The sequence below is a fragment of the Lagenorhynchus albirostris genome, chromosome 17 (assembly GCF_949774975.1).
Source record: "Lagenorhynchus albirostris chromosome 17, mLagAlb1.1, whole genome shotgun sequence".
Lineage (NCBI taxonomy): Eukaryota > Metazoa > Chordata > Mammalia > Artiodactyla > Delphinidae > Lagenorhynchus > Lagenorhynchus albirostris.
This window is the reverse complement of record NC_083111.1, coordinates 62,974,818-63,002,459: the sequence shown is the minus strand read 5'-3', so window position 1 is coordinate 63,002,459 and position 27,642 is coordinate 62,974,818. Positions and strand designations below refer to the sequence as shown.

The window sequence follows — 27,642 nt, the reverse complement described above, 5'->3', positions numbered from 1 at the left end:
ATTGCTTAAGGAAATGTCAACACTTTAAAAGCCCTGACGTCAACAACTGCTCTAGAATTCTTCTTCTATTTTTAAGAATCTCCACCAATGTATAATTTATCATTATTTGTATTCAACAGCTGCCCTGAAGCAAGCTGACATTTTAGCTTTCAATACAACCAGTGATATACTAAAGCACGTTATACTCTGAAAATACTCGTTCCAACTGATGAGAGCTGCATACAGAGCTATCCACAAAATATGAGGGGCTTTGATTCATTTGCTCGGTGGTACTTGAAACGTCTTAGAGGGCTTCACATTCACTGTCCTATTCGACTCTCACAATAGCCCTTTACAGGCAGGGATTGTACTTTCCAATCTTATAGAGGAGGAAATTATGATTGCTTTATGGTTTTCCCTGACTTATTCTGTAAACGAGTGGGTGCCGGAGTTGACAACCCTTTACCATGTCTAACTTGGATCTTGCATCTGAACTCCAGATGTGTATATCCAACCACTTCTCAACATGGATACCTAAGGAATCTCAAACTTAAAAACAAACTTGACATGTCTGTATAGGTTAAATTGTGTCCCTCCCCGCTGAAAAAAATTATGCAGAAGTTGTAACCTCCAGTATACCTGTGAATGTGACCTTATTTGGAAACAGAGTCTTTGCAGATGCAGTCAAGTGAAGCGAGGCCATTAACGTGGGTCCTAATCCAATGTGACTGTCTTTTTTTTTTTGACATCTTTATTGGAGTATAATTGCTTTACAATGTTGTGTTCGTTTCTGCTGTATAACAAACTGAATCAGCTATACGTATACATATATCCCCATATCCCCTCCCTCTTGCGTCTCCCTCCCACCCTCCCTATCCCACCCCTCTAGGTGGTCACAAAGCACAGAGCTGATCTCCTTGTGCTGTGCGGCTGTTTCCCACTAGCTATCTATTTTACATTTGGTCGTGTATGTATGTGACTGTGTCTTTTTAAGAAGAGACAAACATACAGAGAGAATGCCTTGAGATGACAGAGGTAGAGATTGGAGCGATGCAATTGCAAGCCAAGGAACCTCAAGATTGCCAGTCACCACCAGAAGCTAGGAAGAGGCAAGAAAGAACTCTGTCAGAGTCTGAGAGAGGGCAGGGTCCTGCCAACGCCTTGATTTCAAGCTTCTAGCCTCCAGAATGTGAGTGAATACATTTCTGCTGTCTTAAGCCACCAGTCTGTGGCACTCTAATACAGCAGTCTTAGAAAACTACTAATACAGTGGCCCAAACCTAACATTTCATTCTCTTCCAAACCACTTGCTCCCATAGTCTCTTGTAAAGCAGAAGATGGCAACTTCATCCTTGATCTCAGTTTTGTTTCCTCTCTTGCTCACACTCCAAACCCCATCCATCAACACACTCTGCTGCCTTTCCCTTCACAGCGTGCGAGTGTCCAACCACTTATCACCACCTCCACTGCTGCCACTCTGGTCTGACCGTCAGCATCTCTCTCACCTGGTTTATTGCAATAGTCCCTTAAGGAGTGTCCCTGCTTCCACCCTTGTTCCTGTAGAGCCCATTCTCAGCCCAGCAGCCAGCGTGATCCTGTTAAAACTTCAGTCAGATCATGCCACCCTTCTGCTCATGACCTTTCAATGGCTTCGCGACCAACACAGAAAAAGGTAGAGTCCTTTCATTTGAATACAAGACCCTACATAAGCTGCATCCTCCAGCACTGCTTCCTGCCTCATCTCACCCCACTCCTCCTGTTCACTTCTCTCTGGACCCACTACCCTCCTTGCTGGGTCTGGATCACACCAGACATGCCCTGAACTCAGTCCTTTGGAAGGACTGTTCAAATCTCTAAGGCCTTTTCCCTTAGACACCTGCTTGTATCCCTCTCCTAGCTTCAGGATTCTGCTCATTGCCTCTAAGCTAGGCTTTCCCTACCCAACTTATTTATTAAAATGATAACTCTGCTTCCTCTGACCCTCCTATACTCTTTACCTTGTTTTGTTTATCTCCGTAGCACTCATGAATATCTTAATATTTCATATATGTGCTTTGCATTTGTTTATTGTCTCTCTCCTCACATTAAAATGTGCTGTATAAAAAAATAAATAAAATTACATTAAAAAAAATTTTTTTAAAGAAAATAAATAAATAAATAAAATGTAAACCCTATGAGGACAGGGACATTGCTTTCTCCCCTGTCTCTGTAGCATCTAGAACCATAGCTGACACGTATAGGAATTCAATAAACATGTGTTGAATAAGTGGATGAATGAATAGTCTCTTAAATCAGTCTGCTACTTTTCCCATTGACACAAATGACAAAAAAGAAATCCAGTGTCAATGACGTAAATGACCAAACTAGGTTAGCTTTTAAAAAGCTACTGAATGCATCCAATATGCTAACAATTTATTAGCATTCTGCTGAATTAACCACCATAAAATATTTAAACAATTTAAATACCCTTGTCAGACTTACCTGAAAAAACCAATAGATTCAAAAGTGGAAGAGGAGAAAGAAAAGAGAGAAGAAAGAGGCAGGAGGAGACCTTTTACAATTTATCAAGATGACAGTGTTCACTATCAAAACAAAATGAACAAATACCATAAGTAGATTTAAAAGTGAATGGTTTCAGGTGACACAGAATTGCCTGAAGGAGGTTGATGCTAATTTGGGGAAGCCCTTACATCCTTCCTCAACTCTGTTTTAGCAAGTCATCTGGATTTCTTTTCTATGTTTGGAAACCAAATCTACTCAAATCTCTGGACTAAAAACATGTTATGTTTAGTTATTGGAATCTTAGCAAATTTAGCAATGATACCCGAGTGAAATAGTGCTTTTTTGGATTAGTAGCAAGCACAATTATACATTTATATTCAATTCTGTAAGAACAGTCAGTGGTGCTGATAAAATAAAAATCACAAATATCTTATTGGGTAAATACAATCTCCCTAACATAGGAGAATGTCCCAATGGAGAGGAATACTCTGGGCGATATGATAATTCAGGCCTTTGAAAACACAGAGGAAATAACACATGGAATGAAACAATGGGAGAAAAACGCAGCTAAAAGCACACACTCAAGATCTGACAGGTTTACTGAACTTCAAAGGAGGCTCCACTAGGGCAAATCTGTAACACTAAGGACAGCATCTTGGTGAGGAAAGCCTGGGACACGGAAACATGGGATGGGCATGTTTGAACAGACACTGTCAAAGACTGTGGTCCTCTGGAATTCCCTGAAATACTTGGAGCTGCAGAGGTGACTCATCCCTCCTTATTTAGAGTTAGTACTTTCCCCTGCAGAGACCTCTGGCCGAGGATGTGTCCCCACCTTTCTCCTGGACATCTCCCTCAGGGTAGCCCAGCTGAATTCATGTTGGGTTTGATAAAGAATAAAGAGATTTTACCCCAAAGCAGTTGCAAAACTTAACTAGCATGTGTTAGCAGGAGCCAGTGTACCAATGGCACTGGATTTGAAGGATGCTTGATCAAGAAAAGAACATAAGACTGGATAAGAAAGAATCCCTTAACCCCAGGGGATGGTGCAGACCCCTCAGGGATGAGGATTTGGGTCCCAATACTGGAGAGATGACCAAGACCTGGAGAGGAAGGTGATAGCTGCTGGGGGAATTCAAGGTGGATAATCACAGAGAGATTACGAGCATCGGTTACGGTCCTAAGACCACCTGCAGTGCTGGGGTTAGTAGTTTGGCTGACTTCCTTGTTCTAATTCTTCCCTTAGGACAAGAGGCCCACAGGAACCCTGGAGAAGTGGCTCCTGTGACATGCATGGAGAGGTGGATTTATTTGGCACAAGGAGTGGAAAGTGGCAGTCACCAAGGGTGCTGTTCAGAATTCCAACAAAGAGCCATCCACAGGGAGTGCAGGTATCTGACAGCCTCCAGTTGCAGGTGCCTTCAATCTTCCTTTAGCTTTTAAGGCAGTGATCTGAGGTCCTGCTCTTTCTGGGCAATCCACAGCCCATGCCTGGAGTAGGTACAAGGGCTCATCTCTTCTAGCTAGTGTGGGATTCCTCTATGGGCAACCTTGTGCTGGAGCTCCGTAGTGCGTTTGGTTGAGACTTTCTCAGAGCTGGAACCCAGTCTGGAACTCCTCCTGCCTACTATTACTTCCTTTTCCCTTTCCTCTTTATCTTTCATAGGCATTACTTCCAACGAATTGCTTATACTTTTGACTCTGTCCTGGGTTCTTCTTCCCAAAGGACCTACCGCACAGGTCTGTAAATATGCTCCCCATTGATCGATGAGAATGTAGGCTTGGATAAATGGACTCACCTCAAACCATACAGCTCTTAATGGAATATTTTTTCCTATTTGAATGTTTATTTAGTTTCATGCTGAATAATACCCATGAAACTATGCCTTTGCTGTGCCAATTATACTTTCCTAATGAACACTGAAAGCATAACTATAAAAAAAAACTGTCTGCGGCAACTCATACTCAACTAGCATTGGGAGAGAACGTAGCATATCCATGTGCCGAGAATTTATTTGCCCCATAAAACTTTATTTTTACACATAAAATATATTTAGACAACTTTTCCACTCAGAAGAAATGGAGTAGCTATCATCTCACCAGGAAACCAAAGCAAAGGTATTGATAAAAGTCAATGCCTATGACTGCCAGACCCTAAAATACATACCTTCTCTCTCTTATCTAAATAAGTGTCTAAATAAGACATTTATTTAACACGTCTGTCAAACTAGGAAAGGAGATAAATCCACTTTCCTGACCTCCAAATCAATGATCCATTTCTGTGGCCTCTAAAATGAGCATTGCGCCTTAAGAAATATTGAAGATAACATCTTACACAGAATGATGGAAGAAAATATTTTGACTATGTTTTAAAATTAAAATGCTTTACTAATATTTAATATAGGTTGACACTAGTTCATACATTTCATACACATAAATAGGGTATTATGTTCAAAAATTGAGACAACTGTTAAAATAAATTGCCTAAAAGTAACAAATCTTTATTCATCCACTGTTAAATATTTTATATGCTTATGTATATAAATAAATGAATTTACTCACACTTCAAAAAATTTCCACACAGAAGTTTTAATGTATTCAGCAAGATGGCATATTTAACGATCAATAACATGCGTAATTTCATGAAAAAGCAATGCGGCCCAGTATACTGATGCATCAGAATGTCATTGCTTCAGCTAAACTGTACATTGACTCAGGACATCAGGGCTACTTAGAATGGCACATTAAACTATATACAGGGAATTCAACAATGGCCTTCATCTAGAATATCTCTCATACATACATATCCAAGGATAAAGCTTGGGGTTGGGAGACATGAAAAATCAAAATGCCACATTATACAGATACCTCCACCCCTTGTTAGGTTTACAACAGTAACTATCATAATTTCTGGCCACAACTACTAGCCACAGCCCTCCACTCCCATCATAATTATAGAAAAATGACAGTCTTTGACAATTAGTTCTTAGTTCTGATGATGCTTTCAGGATTATCTAAGTCAGTTGAGTGCGCAGTGACATCTTTGAAAATGTTTGAATAAAGACCTAATGAGTTTACATGGAATGTTTAATTTTTATATGTTATTATTTTCTCTGCTATAGAAGACTGATTATATAACATTTTTGTAATACATTGAGACATATATTTAACTAGTAGACAACCTATGAGGTTAAGATTCACTTGAAATAGATTCAGAGCTAGGTGAAAAACACCTAGCCATTTTATACCAGAACTTTTCAAGTGCTGATAAGATCAACTTTTATAGAATATATTGATTGGAACACAAGAGTAAGGTATTGTCATTAATATTCATTCATTCTCTGATTCAATATATAATTACTGAGTACCTGCTATTTGCCATGCTCTGTTCTAGGCACTGAGGATAAAGCTGTAAACGAAACAAATAATTCCTTTCTATAAGTCTTACACTCCAGTGGAGAAGAGGACAAACAAAATAAACAAAATATATATGCTATATATGCTATATTGAAAATATATAAGTGCCATGGAGAAAGTGCAGAAAATAAGAACAGGGAGTGCTGGTGTGAGATTCAAGTTTAAACTCAGTTCTCAGGGAGGGCCTCCCTGCAACGGTGACAACTGACTTGAGACCCAAACAGGGTGGGGAAGCAAGCCATGAAAAACTCGAGAAAACAGGGCTCTGGAGAGAGGAACTTGTATTGACCTATTGCTCGGGGCACAGCTTAATACATGCTCACTCTAAAAAGCTGAGCTTTCAAAACATTAAAATACACACACACACACACACACACACACGCACACACACACGTTCTAAAGATGACCACCTCTCTCCAAAACCCTGGACCCCTCCCCCATGAATACATTAAGTTGCCACCTAAGACACTGGTTCACTTAGTCACAAACTTGAAACATGATGTTGAGGACAGAACTTTTGTGATTATGACCCAGAATTCCAGATTCTGACATATGAAGAGGTGTAAATTCATACTCTATGTGTAAAGGTCTAATGGTGTATCTCAGACTAGAGAACCCTTCTGATGTCAGTTCCGGGGGGTGATCAGAAAGCCAAGCGCATTCAGGAAAGGACTGACTGGACGCAAGGCAATGGAGCAGACGGAAGCCACATAGTCCATAACCAGAATTAACGGACCAGAGAAATCATTCAGGCAGCTAAGCGCTCTGGAGAACTTTGCAGACCAAAGCAGCCTAACTTTTTCCCTATCATGCAGGTTTCGCCTAAGTTCTTACAGCTAAACTCATGAGCCCTTGGTTGTGACAAAAAAGAAGTTCTAAAAGATGACATCTGTCATAAACAGTTTTGTGTAGTCAAAATTCTTCTAAAAACTTCTTTGGGAGAAAAGGGTCATATTTTTGGATATATAAAATATGTAAAATCTGGGAGAACTGAGTGATACACGACCATGAAGAGCCCGGACTTTGCAGCCAGGCTGCTGAGGTCTAAATCCCAGCTTTCCTACTTGCTAGGTACATGACCCTGGGTGTTCTTAAGGTCTCTGTTTCGGTTCCCTCGTCTTTAAAATGCAACAATAATATCTATTCCATAGAGTTGTCACGATGACGATTAAATGAGTTAATATTTGAAAAAACGCTTAGAACACTGCCTGGCATATATTATACCTATACAAATGCTTTTTAAATAAAATAGAGTAAATTTAAACTTCCTTTATAATATTACCTCCAAAGACTCACCTCCTGAACCTTCACCAAAGAAAAAAGATTTACTGGCATTTCCTGAGAGACTGTCTTTTACATAGAAATGTTTAAAGCAGAATTCTTATATATTATGAGTCTAGAAGCTCCACATGTCAAGTTTATATCAAACCTTTAACTGAATTTCAAAGTAAATTGTATAAAAAAAGATGACCCCAAAAGATTATCAAATGAATACTTTATTAGAGTCATAACACTTATAAAATAAATTTCTTTTCATCATGGAGTTACCAGATTTTAAAACCAACCAACGCTTCCTCATTTTTACAGCTAAGATATATAAAGAAATTCTCAAATGCCGTCATTTTTGTTCAAGTGCTTTGTCAGTCAACTCACAAATCTAGATCGTGATTAATTTACAATTCTAAGTATTCACAGTTAGATGAGTTTTAGGCTTGGTTCTTAATGTTCTAGAAGCAATCCATTTACAAAAGTGTCACCAAAGCAGTTTCATGAGATCATTTAATTTAATGCCACCAAGCATGGACCTGTTATACCTTGGAAACAAAAATACAATCTCACGACTAAATCTAGCAGGTTAACTTTTAACAATTCCAGCCGGAATGGACAATATATCCTTATGGCACATATATGACTCTGTAATATACAATTCATAATTCAGGGTTAAGAGTGTGGCATGGAGCTAGAAAAACCAGGGAAGTTGGATATTATAGAAAAGCTATGACATCAGTATAAAGTCACAAGACTGATATCCTCTTGCCGCATAGTAAATATACCTTTTATCTCTGTAGTTACATCACAAACCAAACCCTAATCAGATTCTTCTTTCTAAGGGATTATCGCATAAACAGGATTTGATCATTGAGCATTGATTATGCTACTCATTCAGGATTGTTCTATGTTCCATGAAATCTAACAGCCCAGCTTATACATGGCACTTGTAGTGGATGATTTAGCCAAAAAGCAAAGGGTTGAAAGTATAAAATATTCAAAAGTCCTCTTTTCCCAGAGGTAGCCCTCTTGAGGCAAGAGATAAGTATCTTGTCTGGACGGGTGGTGTGAGCTGGGGGCCTAACTCTAACTTGTTCTCCCCTTCAAGCCATTTTTGGCATGTTACCACGACCAGGGTCTCTGAGGAGGGTTAAAATACTTTTCTGTGCTATTCATATTCAATAGATGTCAGGACTGTTCTCTAAACACGTGAGGATCTACAACTTGAAGTTATATTTCGTACTCTATTCAAATTTAACTCAGAGTCATGTAAAAGAATCAGAAGTAAAAAGTTCACCCTTTGGAGAGGTCTACTGGGTAAAGCCTCACATATCCACACATAAATATCTGTATATTCATGCACAGGGTAAACAGCTGCATTTGAAGCATAAATAAACCCACAGTAAGACATCAGGAGCTAGATACCAGTTCCAGGAGTGGTTAGTGGTCTCTGGGGCTCTCATTTTAAGGACGCCAGATGAGCATTTTGCTCAGTTGTTAGGAAACACTTAGGTGGATTAAGCAACTAGGGTTCACTTCATAAATTACTTTTTCCTGTACCCAAGACTCTGCTTGAATTAGCTTGAGAAACTATAGCCCCTTCAAGGGTAAGTATTTGACCATTAACCTAAAGGCAATGTAATTACTGCACGAGACTGAATACTATGTGGCTTCTCTAATTCGCTTTATACCTTTCAGGATCAGTTCAATAAAATACAGAACCCATAACCAAGGTTTTACACCAGAGGTCCGCAAACGACAGCCTGCAGCCCGCAGGCCAAATCCAGCCTGCTGCCGGTTTTGTAAATAAAAATTTATTGGAACACAGCTACACTCACTCATCTACTTACTGTCTAGGGCTGCTTTCATGTAGTAACAGCAGAGGTGAGTAGTTGTGACAGAGACTGAATGGCCCACAAAGCCTAAAACATTTACCATCTGGACCTTTAAAGAGTGTCGATCTCTGTTTTACACTAACACACAGAGTTCAGTGGGAAGTTTATTTGAAATGTGTTTTTCTTCAGGAGTTTTAGTTACCTATTAAAATTAAGGTTCAGGTGACTCAGTAACTAAACACAAGAGATACCCCTTTTTTTCATGAACAATATCTGTGTATTTTATGGATGTAAAGGGAAATTTTCTTTAAAATAAGAAAAAGAGAAAGAGACAGATGTAAAACTAAAGGCTATTTCTCTGTTTAACATCATACTGAAATTAAAATTCCATCCATGAAATGAACCAGAACTCATACTTAAGATTCTCTCCATATACTAAACAAATTACTTTGGGGATGTTGTTATATCTGGACAAAATGGTATCCAAATTGATGAGACATAAAAAGTACACAAATGAAACTAACACACAGGCAGCGAGTTTGTAAGGGGTGTTACGGTCGCCATCGTCGTAAGGCCAGACCCAAACTGCAACCGTAACAAGCTGTCGTCACAAAGGCAAAAATCTAAGAAAAAAGAAACAACAATTCACATCAGATTCATAACCCTGACTTTAAGAAAACATTTGTCCAAAGGAGCAACTGTCTGAAGACTGACCAGCCTACTTAAAGATACTTCAACGCTAATGAGAATCGTTTATATTCCTCTCTTTTCTTGATGATTTTATCCCCTCACACCATTAACCTTTCTTTCCAACGTTCTGGCCCCTAATAATTTTTTCATTTGTGGACAGCCTTAGGGTGAGCCTTTTTTCACGTACTGGACTCACTTGTTAAGCAGTGGTGAAACCCCTAACATGGTACATATTCAAAACTTCACGAGGAGATGTCTATTTGCACAGTGATCTCACAGCCAAGAAAAGGGCAGCTATCAGGACTTGAGGATGTAGCAAATCATTTCTGTGACAATGGAAAGTGACCTTAGAGCTGAAGAGAGAAAACCCACAGAAATGAATCATCAGATGGGCGTGGGAGATAGTCCTCAAGTCTGTACTTAGCTCTGAATCACTGTTCTTTGCATTCAACAAGGATTTCTTTAGCACCAGCTATGTATACATCAGTACATTTGGTACATATAAACAGATAATAGGTATTGTCCTCACCCTTTTGGGGTTTATGATTCATAGAAGACTACCAAAGCAGTTAAATATGTTAAAACATTATATGTAGTACAGGAATCCTTTACAAGGAAACCAGAGCTCTGAGAAGCAATATCAGATCCACCTACAGAACATTTTTACAGCATAATTACCATTCTGCTATTATCCCCACCCTTCTTCTGCTGGTTGTCTCTCTGATACATCTCTGATCTAGGCATTTTCTGTTGAATGAGAATGACCACTTTATTTTAAAGTACAAATGTGAAAGTTTAATTAGAACAAGAAATCACAACAACCATGGATTCTGAAAAGCTGACAAATGTCACAAATATTCCCAAACCTAAAACAACAATATTCTTGTTTTATTACCTGCCTGATACATCTTATTTTTAGAAACCCACTTTCTTTGATATCCTTTTCACAAGACAGTGTGCTCTTCATAAGACAACGGCATTAGAGAGATTTTGTAATCTTGGAGAAAATCTAGTATTTCCTCTTCCATGGTTGATCAAAATTTGTTTTATTTCAATAACTTAGAAAAGTTTATTTCAGTTTTATACCGTATTTGTAATGACATGCACACAGTGTAGGTTTGTCAAATTTGGGAAACCCTCTATCACATTTCATACACGATTATAAAATTTCAGGACATTTCAAAATTTCTTGAGCAATGATACTCTTGTTTTTTTTAAAGACACCAATTGTACTTGAACATTTGTTACTTTTTTAAAAAAAATTTATTTATTTTTGGCTGTGTTGCATGTTTGTTTCTGTGCGAGGGCTTTCTCTAGTTGTGGCAAGCGGGGGCCACTCTTCATAGCGGCGCACGGGCCTCTCACTATCATGGCCTCTCTTGTTGCGGAGCACAGGCTCCAGACGCGCAGGCTCAGTAGTTGTGGCTCACAGGCCTACTTGCTCCGCGGCATGTGGGATCTTCCCGGACCAGGGCTCGAACCCGTGTCCCCTGCATTAGCAGGCAGACTCTCAACCACTGCACCACCAGGGAAGCCCAGCAATGATACTCTTAAATGATAAATCTCAAAGTGTAAATCTTAACTACACTCTGAGCTGCTCACATGTAGTTACAATTGTCCTCCATGTCCTCTTTGCAGTGACAGGTTATGAATTTATGTTATCCTCATTGATCTCAGAATCCTGGGGGGCTGCATACACGTGGCTCCCCCCAGTTCTGTTTATAGTACTGCTCTTGTTTGTGCCTTATAAGCACAGGAATTCTGATAAATTCTACCTCTAATGACTCCCATCAAAAAAAGAAAAAGATAGCCTGGTGCATTTTTAATTATATGTCGAGGATACACCTGAAAGGAGAGAGTTTCTGTTTTGACTAGGAATTCGCTTATGCTTTTGTTCATCCGATGATCTGATCAGCGAGGTTGTTCCCCTGTTGTGAGTCAGCTCAGCTGATTTCACTCACCCACACTGGGCTACCTGGCCCCTGCATGAATGACCACTTTTGATACCTCTTACTAGGGAAAAGGAGTTTTCCTCTCTCTAAGGTATATTGAAATAAAAAGAAAAGTGAGGGACTCAGTGGAATGTCACAAATGAATGGCTCATGCATTTAGCTTCTGTCATTAAAACTCAGAAACTAAAGATTTACGTCCACTGGAGGGTATGGATGAAATGGGGATTCATGTAGAACTTGAAGCATGTAGAGGTTTACTAGGGCAGCTTCACTTAGAGAGAGAAAGGGAAGGACAAATCTCCCTAACCATGTCTGAAGTTACACCAGGTAGAAAGCACAATTAGTTCTTTTCACAAAGTAGACTTTGTGGTGCAAGGTCAACTACTACCACTGACAGGTATGGTCTTACATGAAGTCAGCCTCCTGGTGCTTCAGTTTCATCAACCACAGCACTGGGGTAACAACTTGGCTCATAAGGCTACTGTACAGATAAACAGCTATTATATGTCTAATGCTGACGGTTATTAGTAAAGAAAACTATTGTTGCCGAAGGACTTTCTTGGAGACCTTGACAGGGGAGGGGAAGCGCTGGTAAACTGTATTCATCAAACACTTACTGTGGCTGCCACGTTGATGTTATACTGGTTATCGTTCAAGAGCGGCTGCACAGCCATGGTTCGATTGCAACGTAGATCGTGCAGCGATGTGGCAGCTACTTCCAGCAAAAAGGCTCCAAAGTAGAAGACGAACACTGTAAAATGGTAAGCGAGATCCTGAAAGAGGGTGGAAAAGGGAGACAGCTACAATGAAAAAGAAGAGATTTTTTCTTCCGTGCCTTATTTCAAATGAAGTTTACGTGCAGGAAAATTAGAACACTGAGACAGTCTTTAACTGCATTTGCCATTTCTTTTGGCTCCCTCAGCAATGTCAAGCTGTTAGAATCCCAGTGAAAATCAACTGACCCGTTGCAATTGGCCCAGTGGCAAACCTTCAGATTCACTGAATTTTAGAGCAAAATATATAATTTCAATTTCGATTAAGGTTCCATAGCATTCCTATCCTTAAAATTCAAGTAAAACAGCATTTAAACTACCTCTTGTTAGGGTTATTATATAAATCTATTTTATTAGTGTATATTATATAGTTATATAATTATATACACATTCTATAATCATTTTATGTTTGAGCAATTATTATTTTTATCCATTAGATTGTCATCCCATACACTATGGGCCTATGAAATCACTGAATTCAATACCCTATCTCCCGATATTCTAAAAAAAACAAACAAACATATACTTCTACAAAAAAGCAGAGGAAATTTTCATACAAAACTCAGTTGTGATTAAGTTATTTATCTCTCGCTGCATTGACGTGACACACAACTCTTAAAATTCACATCGTCTTAGGTGAGTTAATATACCATCAACACATTGCTGTGTATTTTTGTTAACAGTTCCTACAGCAGGTACTTACCATTTATTATTATACACCTTACAATCACCATTTGTTATTTCCATTTGAAGTTTTCATCTTAAAAGGAACGGGAAACGTTTGGTGACATGGCCTGCGGCTCTTGGTACGATATGCTTCCTTCACCAGCCTCCTCTGATGCCACCCTCTTTCCTCTTTGAACATCAGCCACTCTGGTCTCATCTTGGTCCCTAGGAATCACTCTATACCTCAGGGTTGATGCTCTTTACGCGTGGTAGCATCTCTGACCAGAAAGAGTCTTCCCACAACCAATTACTTGCGCCTGTCCCCCAGCCCTCCACACCGTTCCCCCCAATAATACCACCTTTCTACTCCTGCTTAATTTTGCCTCCTTCCCCCTTTACAGGAGTATCATACAGGAGTATCAGAACTGAGTTGTGCTGAAGGCTTTCCCTGTCCAGTCCCGTTTCCTCCCCCTTCAGCTTTCATAGGTGTTACCATCCGATAAACTTCTTACACGCCCAACTCTGTATGGCTTGGGTAATACTATCCAGCTGTCCGTACTGGCCTTAGGGTCCTATGCACTCTAGAGTGATGGAGGAAAAGACGTAGTAAGGAACTCATGGCAATGGTGGTGACAAACTCACGACATAGGCTCCTAGGGTTCTAACGTCAGGCATGTAAGTTGTACTGGGGAATTACACGTCTTGGAAAAGCAGCTCCCGGTGTCATCCTGGGCCATCGGAGAGAAGAAACACTTGATCTTGAGACACCAAGTGACTAAGTATCTGGAACTGCTCACTAAGAATGGAGTTCTATCAAAGCCACCAACTCATAAAGTCATAGCACTGCTTCTTCAGATGGGAAGGGCACATCAGCGATCAAGCTGAGCTGGGCTACAGGGCACAAGACTGCTGCGTGAGCAGGTAGCGCAGGCCCCCATGTCACCCACCAGGACGGGACTGCCCTCCTTCCTCAGCCCACACCTATGGCCACGTGGGGGAGGGGAGCCCTTAGGTCCAGATGAAGGAGAAAGAAAACACCTGTGCTTGTTTCTAATGGCACGCTACACTGTTGCAAGGTGAAAAGGGACAGCAGCTGCATTGCACGTGCATTACAGCCACACTCGGGGCTGGCTTGGAAAGACAGAGGTTAGGGGATAGTTTCCGAATGGATGCAACGATGAGTGGTGCAGCATGTCACACACTTTGTTAAGAAAGCAAAGCGGCCCAAGGTGAGAACATACAGAGACTTGTGGTCAGTGGTGGAGGGTCTGGCAGGGTAGTCGGGGCTGTGGAGAATGAAAAGGCTACAGGTTTAGAGACAAGGAAGTGTGGAGCAGGAAGACGGACATATGGGATTAAGCATACAGTGTGAAGTGTGACCTTTCTGTTACATGGTCACGCCCACCAGAAGCACCCACCATGGGATGGCGCGTATAGAAAATGACCCGGCTGGCTGATGCAACCAGCCTTTGTCACCAGTTACCCGGTTAGAGGCATTGTGGGTACAAGGACAGAGTCGCCACGGCTGGGAGGAGGAGGCTACGTCAAGGCCCAATAGCATGGACTCCCAATTGCCAAAGCTGACCCAGCTACCGCCTTTTCTTAAGGCGGAACCTGCCAGCAACAGAGACTGACTCTGAGACCCTGACATGGCGCTATTCGCACCTGGTACCAAATTGACGAAACTCAGTTCCTACCTCCCTGGGAGACACATGGTTCACTCTCACAAAACAGACACTCATTCTGAGTATGGATTTGCTTTTCTTCCCTGCAGAACCTCAGCCTCCAAGACTATCCAGGGACTTACAGAATGCCTGATTTATAGGCATCTACTCAACACAGCATCTGACCAAGGGACCAACTTCTCAGCAGAGGAGTGGGAATGGGCCCACGACCGTGAGTTGTCTTGTACGCTGCACCATCTAGAACTTGCTGGCCTGAGAGCACGACAGGATGGCTGGCTGAAGGCACACCTGGAGGCACTACCCTGAGGATGTGTGGCCATCTTTCGGGATGCGATAGACACGGTGAAAAAGAGTTTTCAATACGGTGTTGTGTCCTCACTGGAAGAGTGAGAACCAAGGGGGGAAGGAGTTTCTCCTCTTACCATCATCGCTCCCACTTACCTGATGAGACTGTGACTGCTGTCCCCATAACTCTGGGCTCTGCATGATCAGAGGTCCTGGTCCCCAGGGCATGTACTCTCGCTAGAGGATACAGCAAGCATCCCACTGCACTATGAGCTACGGCTGCTGCCTGTGTACTTTGGATTCTTTGTGCTCAGGGATCAAAAGGCAAGAGGAGGAATCACCATCTTGACAAGAGAAGGTAGGGTTGCTGACACACAGGAGGGCAGGAAGGAGTCTATGTGGAACTCGGGTGATCTACTTGGGGCCCTGTTAGAACTCTCTTGCCCAACTGTGACTAAAATGGAGAACTGCAGCAATACCGGCCTGAAAGGATAAAGTTACCAGGGAGGGTTTGCATTCCACCACCAGGTAAACCTCGGAGAGCAGCAGACATGAGTGCTGAACAAGGGGAGTTTAAAATGGTCAGTGGAGGGGGGAGGTGACCAAGACCAGCTGTGGCTCTGAGACCAACTCCAGTCAGAGGGGCTGCAGTTTGGCCCTCTACCCTCTCTCTTTTAAGTTCTGCTTCAGGAAGAGAGGCACACTGGAACCCCGGAGGAGCAGGGCCCCAAACACGGATGGAGAAGTGGAACCACACGGTGCAAGGAAAGGTCTGGAGCACCCACGGCATGCGCCGCACACGTGTCCCTTCCAGAAAGAACCTGACGTTCTGCTGTGAGGAGCACAGTTAGCGGACAGCTTGGGCTTCAGTGGATTTGAGATCTGCTGCTGTGTGTGAACTAAGGTCACATTCTTCCTGGGCCACCCTCAGCCAATGATGGCCCAGAGCAGATGCTGGTGCCTGGCCACCTTCCCCCAACACAACAGTCTTAAAGGGAAGGCTGTGCTCTGGAGCTTCTCACTAATTTGGCCAAGACTCTATCACTCTCTAAGACCTTTCTGCTTTATCCTACATCCTCCCTCTTTTGAAGGTGTTATCCCCTCCCCTTTCCCTCAAAAAAAAAAAAATCTCTTATACCTCTAATCCATCTTAGAGTCTGCCTCCCAGTGGCCCAGAGAGGATACGTACACTCTTCTTATTCCCTTCTTGGCCATTAACATAATTGTAATTGTTCTGTCAGTTGTGTAATCGTTTCCTCACTGCCACTGTCTACTCCAACAAACTCTTTGAGAGCCACTACCAGGCCTGTCTTGTACACCATTGTATTTCTACGTCTTAACATAGGATCAAGCGTATACTAGGTGCTCATTAAATATCCCCCACCACTGGAGAGCTACACCCACATTTATATCTGGCCACCCTGGACATCTTATTCTAATTCCTGCTATGTGTGGGATGTGTGCACAAAGGTCTTCCTCACTCACAATTTCACTCATGGTTTTGGACAATACAGATTATTTGCTCTAAGCCAGAGGTTCTCAAAGGTTAGTGTGTATCAGAAGCACCTGAGGAGCTTGTTAAAACACAGACTACTGGGCACCAGCCCCAGAGTTTTTGACTCTGCGTGTCTGGGTGGAATCTGAGAATCTGCATTCTTAACAAGTTCCCAGGCGATGCTGGGGCTGCAGGGCATGGAACCACCCTTTACGGACCACCTGTCCGAAGCCCTTGGCCCTCCCCCGTTAGCAGAGGACCCCATCCCCTTTCTGAGTCTCCGTCACATGCTCTTGCTTTTCTGCCAATCTTCCCAACACTCACGCACCCCAGAGCGCAGCTCACCTGTCATCACCTCAAGTAAACTCAGCCTCAAGCATGCCTTGAATATTTTCAGCAGCAGGTAACTCTTTCCCACATTCTTATCTCCAGCCCATGTTCTGCTTCTCAGCTCAAGGTCAAACTTTCACTAACTATTAAAAAAAAAAAGCCACGCTGTATATAGGGGGATCCTGTTTTACACAATGGCAGCATGAAAAAGAGATAATAGTCAATCTGAGCTGTAGTTTTCTCATTTGTAAAAATGAGGACAGGGCTTCCCTGGTGGTGCAGTGGTTGAGAGTCCGCCTGCTCATGCAGGGGACACGGGTTCGAGCCCTGGTCTGGGAGGATCCCACATGCCGCGGAGCAACTGGGCCCGTGAGCCACAACTACTGAGCCTGCGTGTCTGGAGCCCGTGCTCTGCAACAAGAGAGGCCACGACAGTGAGAGGCCCGCACATCGCGATGAAGAGTGGCCCCCGCTTGCCGCAACTAGAGAAAGCCCTCGCACAGAAACGAAGACCCAACACAGCAAAAATAAATAAATTAATTACTAAACTCCTACCCCCAACATCTTCTTAAAAAATAAAGGACAACCATCATTTTCTGTAAGGTCAAATAGAGGAATGAATGTGGGGACAGAAAACATAGCTCAGGACATTTTAAAAATATTAAGTGATTTCCACACTGGGCAGATGGTCACGTGTGCCAACTACATTTTGGGGGAAGAAAGGGAAGAAACATGTTTAATTGTACAAGGCCTTTTTTTTTGGTATCTTTTACTTCTCTAACATATATCTTTCCTTAACACTCCATCTTCCAAAAAGGGAAAAATAAATATGACATCTGTTTAAAGTTATGTGAAATGGTATTATTGCCAGTCCATATACAAACAATGAAGAAAAAGCATCTCAAAATTAAAATCTGCTGCTTTCCTCAAATTAGAAGGGGGCAAGTTTTTAGCACTTAATATATGTTATTACATATCATATTTTTATTTCACCATTTACACCCACACTAGAAAGCTTGGGAAAAAATACTGAGGACATCAGCCATGAATATTAATTTAATCTCATGATCAATAAAAACTAGAAGCTATACATACTGTAGGTAATATCTCACAATGGATACTTCTAGAAAATAAATTCGTTATCAACACGCATTCTTCCTTCACGCATGGCATACAGGCGACATTAGACTGTTATCACAGGGTGGGTGGGAAGCAATACTTTTTTGAGCAATTAATGTCTAACAATTCCAGAATGCAGCAATTAAAAACTGTTACCATCTGGTGACAACTCCATGATATGCATGGCTCAAAAATTTACCTGGCTGAGAGTATACAAGATAAATTTAAAAATCTATCAAAGGCAGCCGTGCGGTCAAAAATGACTAAGTATGTAGAAAATCACAAAGTATGTCCACCATATGACAAGACTGTGTACTAACAACCGCTGCACTGTGTCCTGTGCGTGGCTGTCCCCATATTCCCCTCAGTAAGAGTGACCTACTCCAGCTAGAAAGCCGTAAGATAAACTTTGCAGCTGACCTATGGAACAGATTGGCAGTTTCAATTGTCCCTTCCATAAAGTGGTTTAATTAAAACAAAAAAAACCAAAAAAAACCCCAACATTTTATTGTATCTGAACATCAGATACAATGCTACAAATTGGAAAGAAATATAAATTTAGAAAACCTAATTAAACCTAACAAATTTAGGAAACCTAATATTAATGCTTATACTCAATACCGAAGATAAGACTCAATATAAGAGAAAGGAAAGAAAAGGGTATGGACGTTATGTCTAACAAAACCAGGAGTGATACTGGAAAAATATGTAAACATTGGTAAGGCGTGCGCATCAACCAGTTAGACAGAACGTTGAGCACTGCAGGATCCTGGAGACTCGCTACTTTTCCAGATATTAACTCTTTAGTTGCTGGGCTACTAGGAGGTCCAGGAAAGGGCCAGGGTGAAAGGGAGCACAGCACTTAGGAAGAGGCGGTAGATTGGGGAAATGGCTATGTATTAACCAGTACCAAAGTACCAGTAGGGCTATACTACGGGTACATACTGGCCAAATACCATCTTCAAGCCTGATATTAAAAGAGCCTGGTGGCACTCACCAACATTAGGGATTGACTGATTCATTCATGAATTATTTTAGGAAAGCCAGGCATTTAGAAAAAGGAGATTAAGCATCTATTTGTAACTTAAATAGGGATTTTTGATCTTCGTCACTTGAGTAATTATTAGAAATATTTTCTCATCGTTAATGAGAAATCAAGGCAAAAATGCAGAAATACGTTGTATCAGCAACCTAAGAAATAGGACTTTCAAAGTGCACGCCTCAGCGTGTTTAAGGACTTATGGTGATTACTGATCACTTACTATAAATCAGACACAAAGCTGAGCACTGTATACTACATGAGTTCCATTATTCCTTGACAGCATCTGGTGAGGTCAGTATTATTATCAGTGTTTTTACAGAGGAAGAAATGAGGTTCAATATTTTGCCCAAGGCTACATGGTTAGTAAGCAAACCAGACTAAGCTCAAAGCCTGTGCATTACTATAACCACCACACTACACTCTTCCTCCTTAGCTTTACCCTAACCCGTGCCATCTGCCCCGGGCTGACTGAATGGACAGCCGCATTTGCTTAGACTTCACTGCTGATGACAACTGGGATGGTGGTTCTCTTTATGGTCTATAAATAAGACAAGAACAAATATTTTCCTTGCTGCTGAATAAAATACTACCACACCGGAAAGGAACATATATAAACCCCGACTAAAGGTCTGATTGAAGTTCACCAAAGCGTGAAGGAAACCTAATGGCGGTTCTTCATGAACTTCATAAAAGCACTGTCCACCATGCATTGGAATTCATCTCCACTGGGGTCCATTTTGAGACAGTCCCAGAGAATGAATAACCACAAACATGAAAGAGGTTCCTTATATTATATGAGAAAAAGGGAAAGTAAGTTGACCCAATTTAATGGCGTCGTAATTTTTAAAATGGTGTCGATGGGAAATGCATTTCTTAAAACGTATCAATTCTTGCTAGTCTAGGACAGGCGTTGAAAATAAATATAAAATATCCCCTTTCCTTTTCTAAGTATTTGGAGAGTAACATATAGAGCTACTTGTTTTCTGAAAAGAATATACGTATTTAATATCTGAAGCAGGAATCAATGGAAAATTTTAAGATACATGGCACAGCAGCCGTCTCTCCAATAGTTCAATAACTGTAACGTGATTCATTTGTTGTATGAAACAAAACAGTCTTTGCGGAAAGGTCATCTAACTCATAAAGGAATCACAGAGAGATGGCTCAGCTCTGTCACCACAGGACCTGAGCAAGCTGGGACCCTGCTGTCCAGCAAGGCCGGCCACATGGCAGCATAGCAGCCTCTGTGCTCTGACCTTTTCTCTCCCGCCAGAGGCAACAGATAGAACAGGGCAACCAGCATTTCAGGACAGGATGAGATATTTATAAGTTTCTCACGTTTTCCTGAAAGAGACTTAAATATCCCTTACCAGGAAGTTCCAGTTGGCATTAATCTGAGTCACCACGCCAGAGAGGAACACGCCCAGGAAGAGGAGGGAACAGATGAAAGCCGTCACGGACACGAACATGACCCATCCTTGCAGCAGAGGTAGAGGAACATTGGAGGAGGCGACCAGGATCCACACGAGTGCCCCAAGCACCTAAAGGGAAAACGAAACATGGTAATAGGTTTGGGCCATAGAACTGAACGTGCCTGCGTCAGGCTCACCACTGCCTTTGCTCCCCCCCAGACTCCTGCACGTGTCCCTGCAACCCCGCCAGCGACTCGTCTCTATCATTACTGGAGAGCTTTCTTCTCTCAGGTGTAGGCCAGCACTTCTACTCTGGGACCCGATCTGACTCCACACCTATTTCTGCACCTGCCTTCCTGTTGGGCCCTCATCCTCAGCCCATGACCAGGCTCAGTATTCTCTCACCATCTAAAAGTATTTTCCTTCAAAAGAACTTGAAAAAGAAGAGATACATGTATATGTATAACTGAATCACTTTGCTGTACACCTGAAACTAACACAACATTGTTAATCAACTATGCTCTAATATAAAATAAACATTTAAAAAAATAAATAAATGAAAGTATTTTCCATTGACCCTGCTGCCTCTCGAACGACTGCCCTCTCTGAGGATTTCCCTTTTCAGGACACCATTGTTACAAATTCATCTTTGCTAGGTCTCCACCTTCTCTCCTCGCTGTTACTCTTCAAACCACTGTCCACTGGCTTCTGCTCTCACCATTTCTCAGAGAGGCTATTAACAACGATCGGCCATGACTTCCTAACTTGTCACTTCTAATGGCCACGTTTCCGTCCTTATCGTGACCGATTTGTACAGGTGAGATCATTGCCTATATATAGCATAGCAGCTATTGTACATGACAGTAAACAATAAAATCTTCCATCATTTACTGACACTCTTCTAGGTGCTGGGCATGAGAATAGATACTTGAGATATTCACAGATCTAATATTCAATGAATACCTACTGTCGGGCATTGTGCCAGGTGCTAGGAATAAAACGGTAAACAGTGGTCTCGACCATCATGTAATTCACAGTCTCTTACAGAAAAGAGAAAATTAAGCAAGTCACTAAGATGCTGGGCAAACACTGGGCAAAGTCCACACAATGAGGGTTCTAAATCCAGATTTGAAAAGTCAGGAAACACTCCCTAGAAGCAACAACCCAAAGGACAGGGCCAGGGGGAGTAGCAGAGGGCAGAGAAGGCTGTTCCAGGGCAGGGGGGTGAGTTGAGTCTTAAGATGGTTTGGGGAAGCTGAGGAACACCTGGCAGAGCTGAAGGGCAGAGCTCAGGGTGACAGGAGCAGCGGGCACCATGTGCAGAATGGCCAGAGGTGTGAGCTGGACACGCAGCTGTGGGGGGTTCTGAAGGTCAGGTCAAGGAGAGGAACTTCACCCAAGGGCAACGGGAAGCCCCAGATCACCTTGAGCAGGAATGAGCGTGCTCAGGTTTGTATTTAGGAGTTTCTCTCCGGCTGGAGTATGACAACAGGCGGAGGACTGGGGGACCACAGCGGAGACCGTTATGGTAACAGAGTGTAAAGTAGACTCAAGGAGCTGAGGACAGACAGAGGTGAGTGGCTCAGAGAGAAACTGTGAAGTAGATGTGAGGGCGGCTGGTGGCTGATCAGATGTGGGACATGACGGCAGAAGAACAGATAAGGAAAATACCCAGATTTCTGGCTGGGACAGCTGGGAGGGAGTGAGAAGACACAGGAGGAGAAGTGGTTAGGGGTGAAGACAGGCAGTTTTACGATCCTGACAGCAACAGCCTCGTGCATACTACCACTAGAGATAAAGGCTACACACCCTCTGCATGGCATTCCAGGACCTTTATGAGCAAACCTGCCTTTTGCATACTTGTCTCTTGCCACTAAACCCCGCACATCTCACATTATAGAAAAAGAAATGAACAGTCCAGAGACAAAGCTCTTTCACATCTGAGTGGCCTGACATATGCTGGCTCAGAACATCATTCCCTCCCCATGTGTATCTGAGAAACTCCCATGCACAGCTCATCCTGAAGAGCACATCAGCCTAAAGGTCCTTCCTGAGTTCCACCCCATGCTCAGGCCCCCCTCTGCCCTCTGGGCAAGCTCCCTACTATGGATTTGTTTCGTTGATGGGAAACATTGTAATTGATGCCCCTGGCTCTCAGTCCAACTGTACTGTTAGATCTTCTTGGCGGCATGCTGCCTTATAATGGCTTGCATCCCATATCATTTATTAATCTACATAATAATTCTTTCCTAACTCTCAGTCAGGCACTGTGCTACATTTGGCAACACAAAAACCTAGGCTACGGTACACCTGCCTGGAGACACCGACAGGCAAATGGGAATCAATTCCCCCCGGCCCCCATCCCCCCACACAATATAGGCGATATCATAGAAGCAGTACGCCTGGCATACGGAAGGCTCTCAGCTATTTGCTGAGTGAACAAACTCCTAGTTCCCATATGAGAACAGTTGGAGCAGCAAATATTAAAGACCAATAATCATGTGACTCTTGCTAGATAATATCCAAACTGTGTAAGTCACTAAAAGTTAAAAATACAAGTATTAACTTGCTTCTTTAAAAAAGGCCCATACAATTCATTAGTACTTTGAAAAACATTTTGGAAAGCCTAATAAATTATCACTTGAGCAATGATAACAGAAGCCCCAATCTAATAAATTGATAATAGTGGTGGTATATCTCAAGTCCTTATTCCAAATCAAATATGAACAATCAACCCAGAAAGTTTCAGGAAGTAAATCTAGGTCATGGGTAATAATGCATATTAAAAAAATGTAACCACAACCTTATTAGTAGCTATGAAAGAAACAGTGTCCCTGGTAAAAGATTCTATACTCTTTCATACTGTTTACTAAATATTTGAAGGTGATAAGATCTTCCATTTTTTCTTTTTTTCTCAGCCTCTTCTTGGTAGACTTTTCTTACTCTCCCATCACAAATAAGCTACATTAAATACTGTTTAAGAAATATACATCATTATTACATATCTATTAATTCAAGAATCATTTATTGAAACTCTAGGTGCCGGTATAAAGAATAATAAAGAACAATTGGCCACTGTTTATTAGGGACAGGCAGACTCAGATAGATAAGCATAATTATATGATATCAAGATTATGATAATTTCACACCTCTGAAGAAGAGGCTATCCGATCCCTCGGAATTAAACATAACATGTAATAAACCTGGACTGGACCTCAAACTGGTCAGCCTCAAATCTGCTGCCAGGCACTGTAGAAGGACACCGAGAAAAAAAAAAAAAGGCAAGGTTCAATCTCCAGGAGCTCTAATAAGGGAGAAATAGACACCACCAAATCTGATTCAGGAGCAGATTGTGGCCAGTGCTATAAAAAGGGCTCAACCCTGTGTGCTCCCAGAGATTGCCAGAGGGAAGAAGAAACAGAATGGGAGGAATCTAGACAGTAGGCCGGGGAGGCAGGTTTTTTTTTTTTTTTAACATCTTTATTGGAGTATAATTGCTTTACAATGGTGTGTTAGTTTCTGCTTTATAACAAAGTGAATCAGTTATACATATACATACGTTCCCATATCTCTTCCCTCTTGCATCTCCCTCCCTCCCACCCTCCCTATCCCACCCCTCTAGGTGGTCACAAAGCACCAAGCTTATCTCCCTGTGCTATGCGGCTGCTTCCCACTAGCTGCCTACCTTACGTTTGGTAGTGTATATGTGTCCATGCCACTCTCTCACTTTGTCGCAGCTCACCCTTCCCCCTCCCCATGTCCTCAAGTCCATTCTCTAGTAGGTCTGTGTCTTTATTCCCGTCTTACCCCTAGGTTCTTCATGACCTTTTTTTTTTGAAGCTGGCTCTCAAGGCAGACGAGGGCTGTGACAGCGGATGCTAATGTGAAACAGTAGAGATGAACTCTTCTTGTCGGACGCACAACTACAGCCCTTCCCAAACCTCAAAGGCTTGGAAAGGGGACTCAGTGTGTATATGAAAAGAGAACAGACTTGCCTCCCCATTTGTGGTGTGTGTGTGGCTGGAAAGGGGGCAGGGGAGGCAGGAAGGTGTATGGATGCCTCCCCCGTCCCAAACACACACACTACATCCCTAGATCAGAGATTCCGTGAAATACAGATTTAAGTCATCCTTACCACAGGAGCTTTGGAACATAGAGGATGGCCCAGAGAAGAGAAATAGTCCCACACTGGAGATCCGCCTTCCTCGTTGTAAGACTGTCACATTGGGTCCCTAGGGCCTTGACACAGTTATTTCTCCTTACTTCACGATAAGCTACCTTTTCTTTTGGCCAAAAGCTACCTTTTCTCCTGAGCTTCCCAATCTAGCTCCAACTTTAAAAACTGAGCTTTTAATAACATTACCAATGCTTAGTATATTCCCTTCACCTAATTCTGCACATTACGAAGCTCAGAGTATTTACCACTCATGTCAGTGTCCCTGTTCAGTAGAGGTGGCTCTGGGGGTAGCCTGTTTTTAGAAGTGAAATGCAGAGCACAGAAATGGTTAAAATCTGAGGGAGAATAGTTGATAACGTTTCGTAGCAACTGCAGAGCGCACACACCCTGAAGAAGGCTGGAATTCCTGTTCACCCACCGTGAACTGAATCCACATTCTGACCCCTTGTCTATCACGGCCTTCCACCACTCTCTGGTGTCCTAAAAAGTCTGAGAATTATACACAAAACTCCCAAATGCACCACCTTTTGAAATTTCTGTAAGGAACCAAGTCAGGGCTCATGACTCTGAATCTCAAGCTCTGACAAAAAGACAACGCGACTTCCAGGTAATGCACAGGCAAACACGTCTTCACGTAGATATCGGTCTTCCCCTGCGACCCCTCACCTCCTGAGCTCAAATTTAGGTGAACCTGGCACACACTTCAAGTGCTCAATATATCCCGAGTTGCCGTGATTAAGTTGCTACCCATTCCAAGACCCACGGCTCTCCTTTGTGGCCGGCTGTAGTGTATGCTCATCCCTTCAGTTTAGCTCCTGCAGGGCAGAAGGGTGTACCTTGGCTGAAGCCTTCCCATAAGAAAGCCATGGAAGTATTATTCATCCACACGTCACACCAAACTGAACCCTCAGAGCTGGAGCTAAAACATGTTTTCACTAGGAACTGTGCACTGGCAAGAATATATAACCCCGCGGGAAACCATGGTCTTGAGCAAGCGGCGATTCTGCCTGCGTGGATTACAGACTTCCCAGATTGAGTCCTATTTGGATGGTCTTCCTATGTCCCCAAAGGATTCCTTTTGCAAACACCCTTTTTCTTTTCGAATGTCACTTATTTCCTAATAGCGTGCTTTTAAACCATGCCCTCCGACATCTTGGCTAATAATTTTCAAACCACTTGGACACCTTCATCTTAGTATACTCTTATTATTCACTAAGTAAACAGGCCAATTCCTACTCTGACCTATTTTCAGTCAGTGTTTGGAATGAAACCAGGGAAAGGTAAGTGAAGCTGAAGGTATAAAGGACTGGTTAGACTGCCCTAAGGAGAAACATTTCAATACTTAGAACTTTCTGTGAATAACATATGACCCTCTCTTTCCAGTTCTCCTACTGCTTACATACTGGGCTTTTCATCACTTTAAATCAGTGAGGGCGAACAAATCAGAAAGACTAGAGGAAAAAATGTCTCCCAGCCTGGCTTACGGAGTTAATCTGAGTAAGAGGTCGAAGCTGGTGAGGGTAACAGAAATACGAGCTAGCATTTATCTAGGTCTTGTGTTCAAGCACTATTCTAAGGGTTTTATTTGTACCAGTTTAATCCTCTGAGATTAACACTGAGAGATTAAACACTGAGAGCTAAGTACTATTATTATTACCATTTTATAGAGAAGTTAATCAAGGTAGAGAGCCATTAATAAATTGTTCTAAGTTATGCAGTTAATAAATGTTAGACCTGGGATTTGAACCCGGCAACTGGCTACCAGAGCTTATGCTCTTAACATTATGTTAGTTCGCCCCCATCAAAGTTTCGTGTTTATTCTAGAGCAGGGTTTCTATACTTTTGCCATGGATTGGTTTGGGGCAGGGGCAGGGTTGATTCTCCAAAATCATATCAAATTGGGTAGATAAGTGCACATACACTTTTCTGAGGGCACCGTCTACAATGTTCATCAGAATCACAAAGTGGTTTGTGGCCCTCCAAAAGTTCAGAATACCTTATCTTCTTGATAACCCCTCCAATTTCAATGGGCGCTACAAATGAAACAAGAGGATTAAAGGATGTTAAACATGCTCAGACTATTTATCTTCTAGTGAATAGATTACCTATAACTCCATTTTACACACAACTTGTATTCCAAAGAATGTTTTTAAGTGGGAACATACTTCAGTCAACAGATACAATACCTGATAGCTGTGTTTACAAGGCAGCCCATAAAAGTGTAACGTCACTCATGTGACTGCAGTCCAGCGGTTATAGCGCTGGTGAATACTCCTGCCTGCCTCTCCAAGCTCACCCTCTCCCCTGCAATGCTCCTTTCCCTGTCTCTGCACTGCAGCCTCTGTCCCTCATCCCCTGCACACAAAGCGTCTATTACACTGGTCCATGCTTCTGCTTAGCATGCTGCCATCAGAATTTTCGCTGGATAACTAAACTCCAGTACTATGCCTTCCAGAAAGACTTCTCTGGCTGGATGCCATTGCTTGGTGCTTCCATGGCTACCAAGCTGATAGTAATCTTAAAATGGAAAGCCCATATTATAGGGGAGAAGTATGCTCTGGCCCTCTTTTCTTCTTCTTTATAATTTCCCTTGATTTTTAAAATCGTCTTTTCATGTTTATAGGTAACTAGTTATCACCTAGGTTAAAAATGTTCACGCATGCCCGTGCTTCAGTATCAACAAGGACTGTACAAGTCATTGCCTCTTTTCTTTCTTTTTACCTTCCTTCTTCTGAAAGCTATTATACGAAAGTTAGGGATGTCATCTATGGCGACTACGAAAGGGCATGGCCCTTTTCATATAAAATAGGACAGAGGAAATTCAGGTCAAACTTTAAACTCCTGGAGAGGAGTCATGACATTTTAAAAGTTGGGCAATAATAAATGCTGCAGAGGGTGTGGAGAAAAAGGAACCCTCCTACACTGTTGGTGGGAATGTAAATTGGTATAACCACTATGGAGAACAGTATGGAGGTTCCTTAAAAAAATAAATAGAGCTACAATATAATCCAGCA

The 27,642-nt window shown here is 42.1% G+C and overlaps 1 protein-coding gene across 6 annotated transcripts in view; it reads right to left on the bottom strand.

The window, feature by feature from the left end:
* The window catches only part of MAL2 (mal, T cell differentiation protein 2), a 100,415-nt gene that overhangs the window by 65,726 nt on the left and 7,047 nt on the right, over positions 1–27,642 (bottom strand). The window contains exons 2-6 of one of the 6 annotated variants that reach the window (XR_009536490.1): positions 20,410–20,580; positions 12,262–12,417; positions 10,371–10,439; positions 9,889–10,045; positions 7,392–9,625 (exon numbers count right to left, since the gene is read on the bottom strand). Coding sequence is in view for 4 of the 6 variants with exons in the window: in XM_060128272.1 (XP_059984255.1) it covers positions 9,554–9,625; positions 10,371–10,439; positions 12,262–12,417; positions 20,410–20,580 (468 nt within the window). In the remaining 2 variants the exon portion in view is untranslated. Of the gene's footprint in view, positions 1–7,391; positions 9,626–9,888; positions 10,046–10,355; positions 10,440–12,261; positions 12,418–20,409; positions 20,581–27,642 lie in introns of those variants that run through there. The other 5 variants (XR_009536491.1, XM_060128272.1, XM_060128274.1 and 2 more) reach the window with 5 other exon arrangements.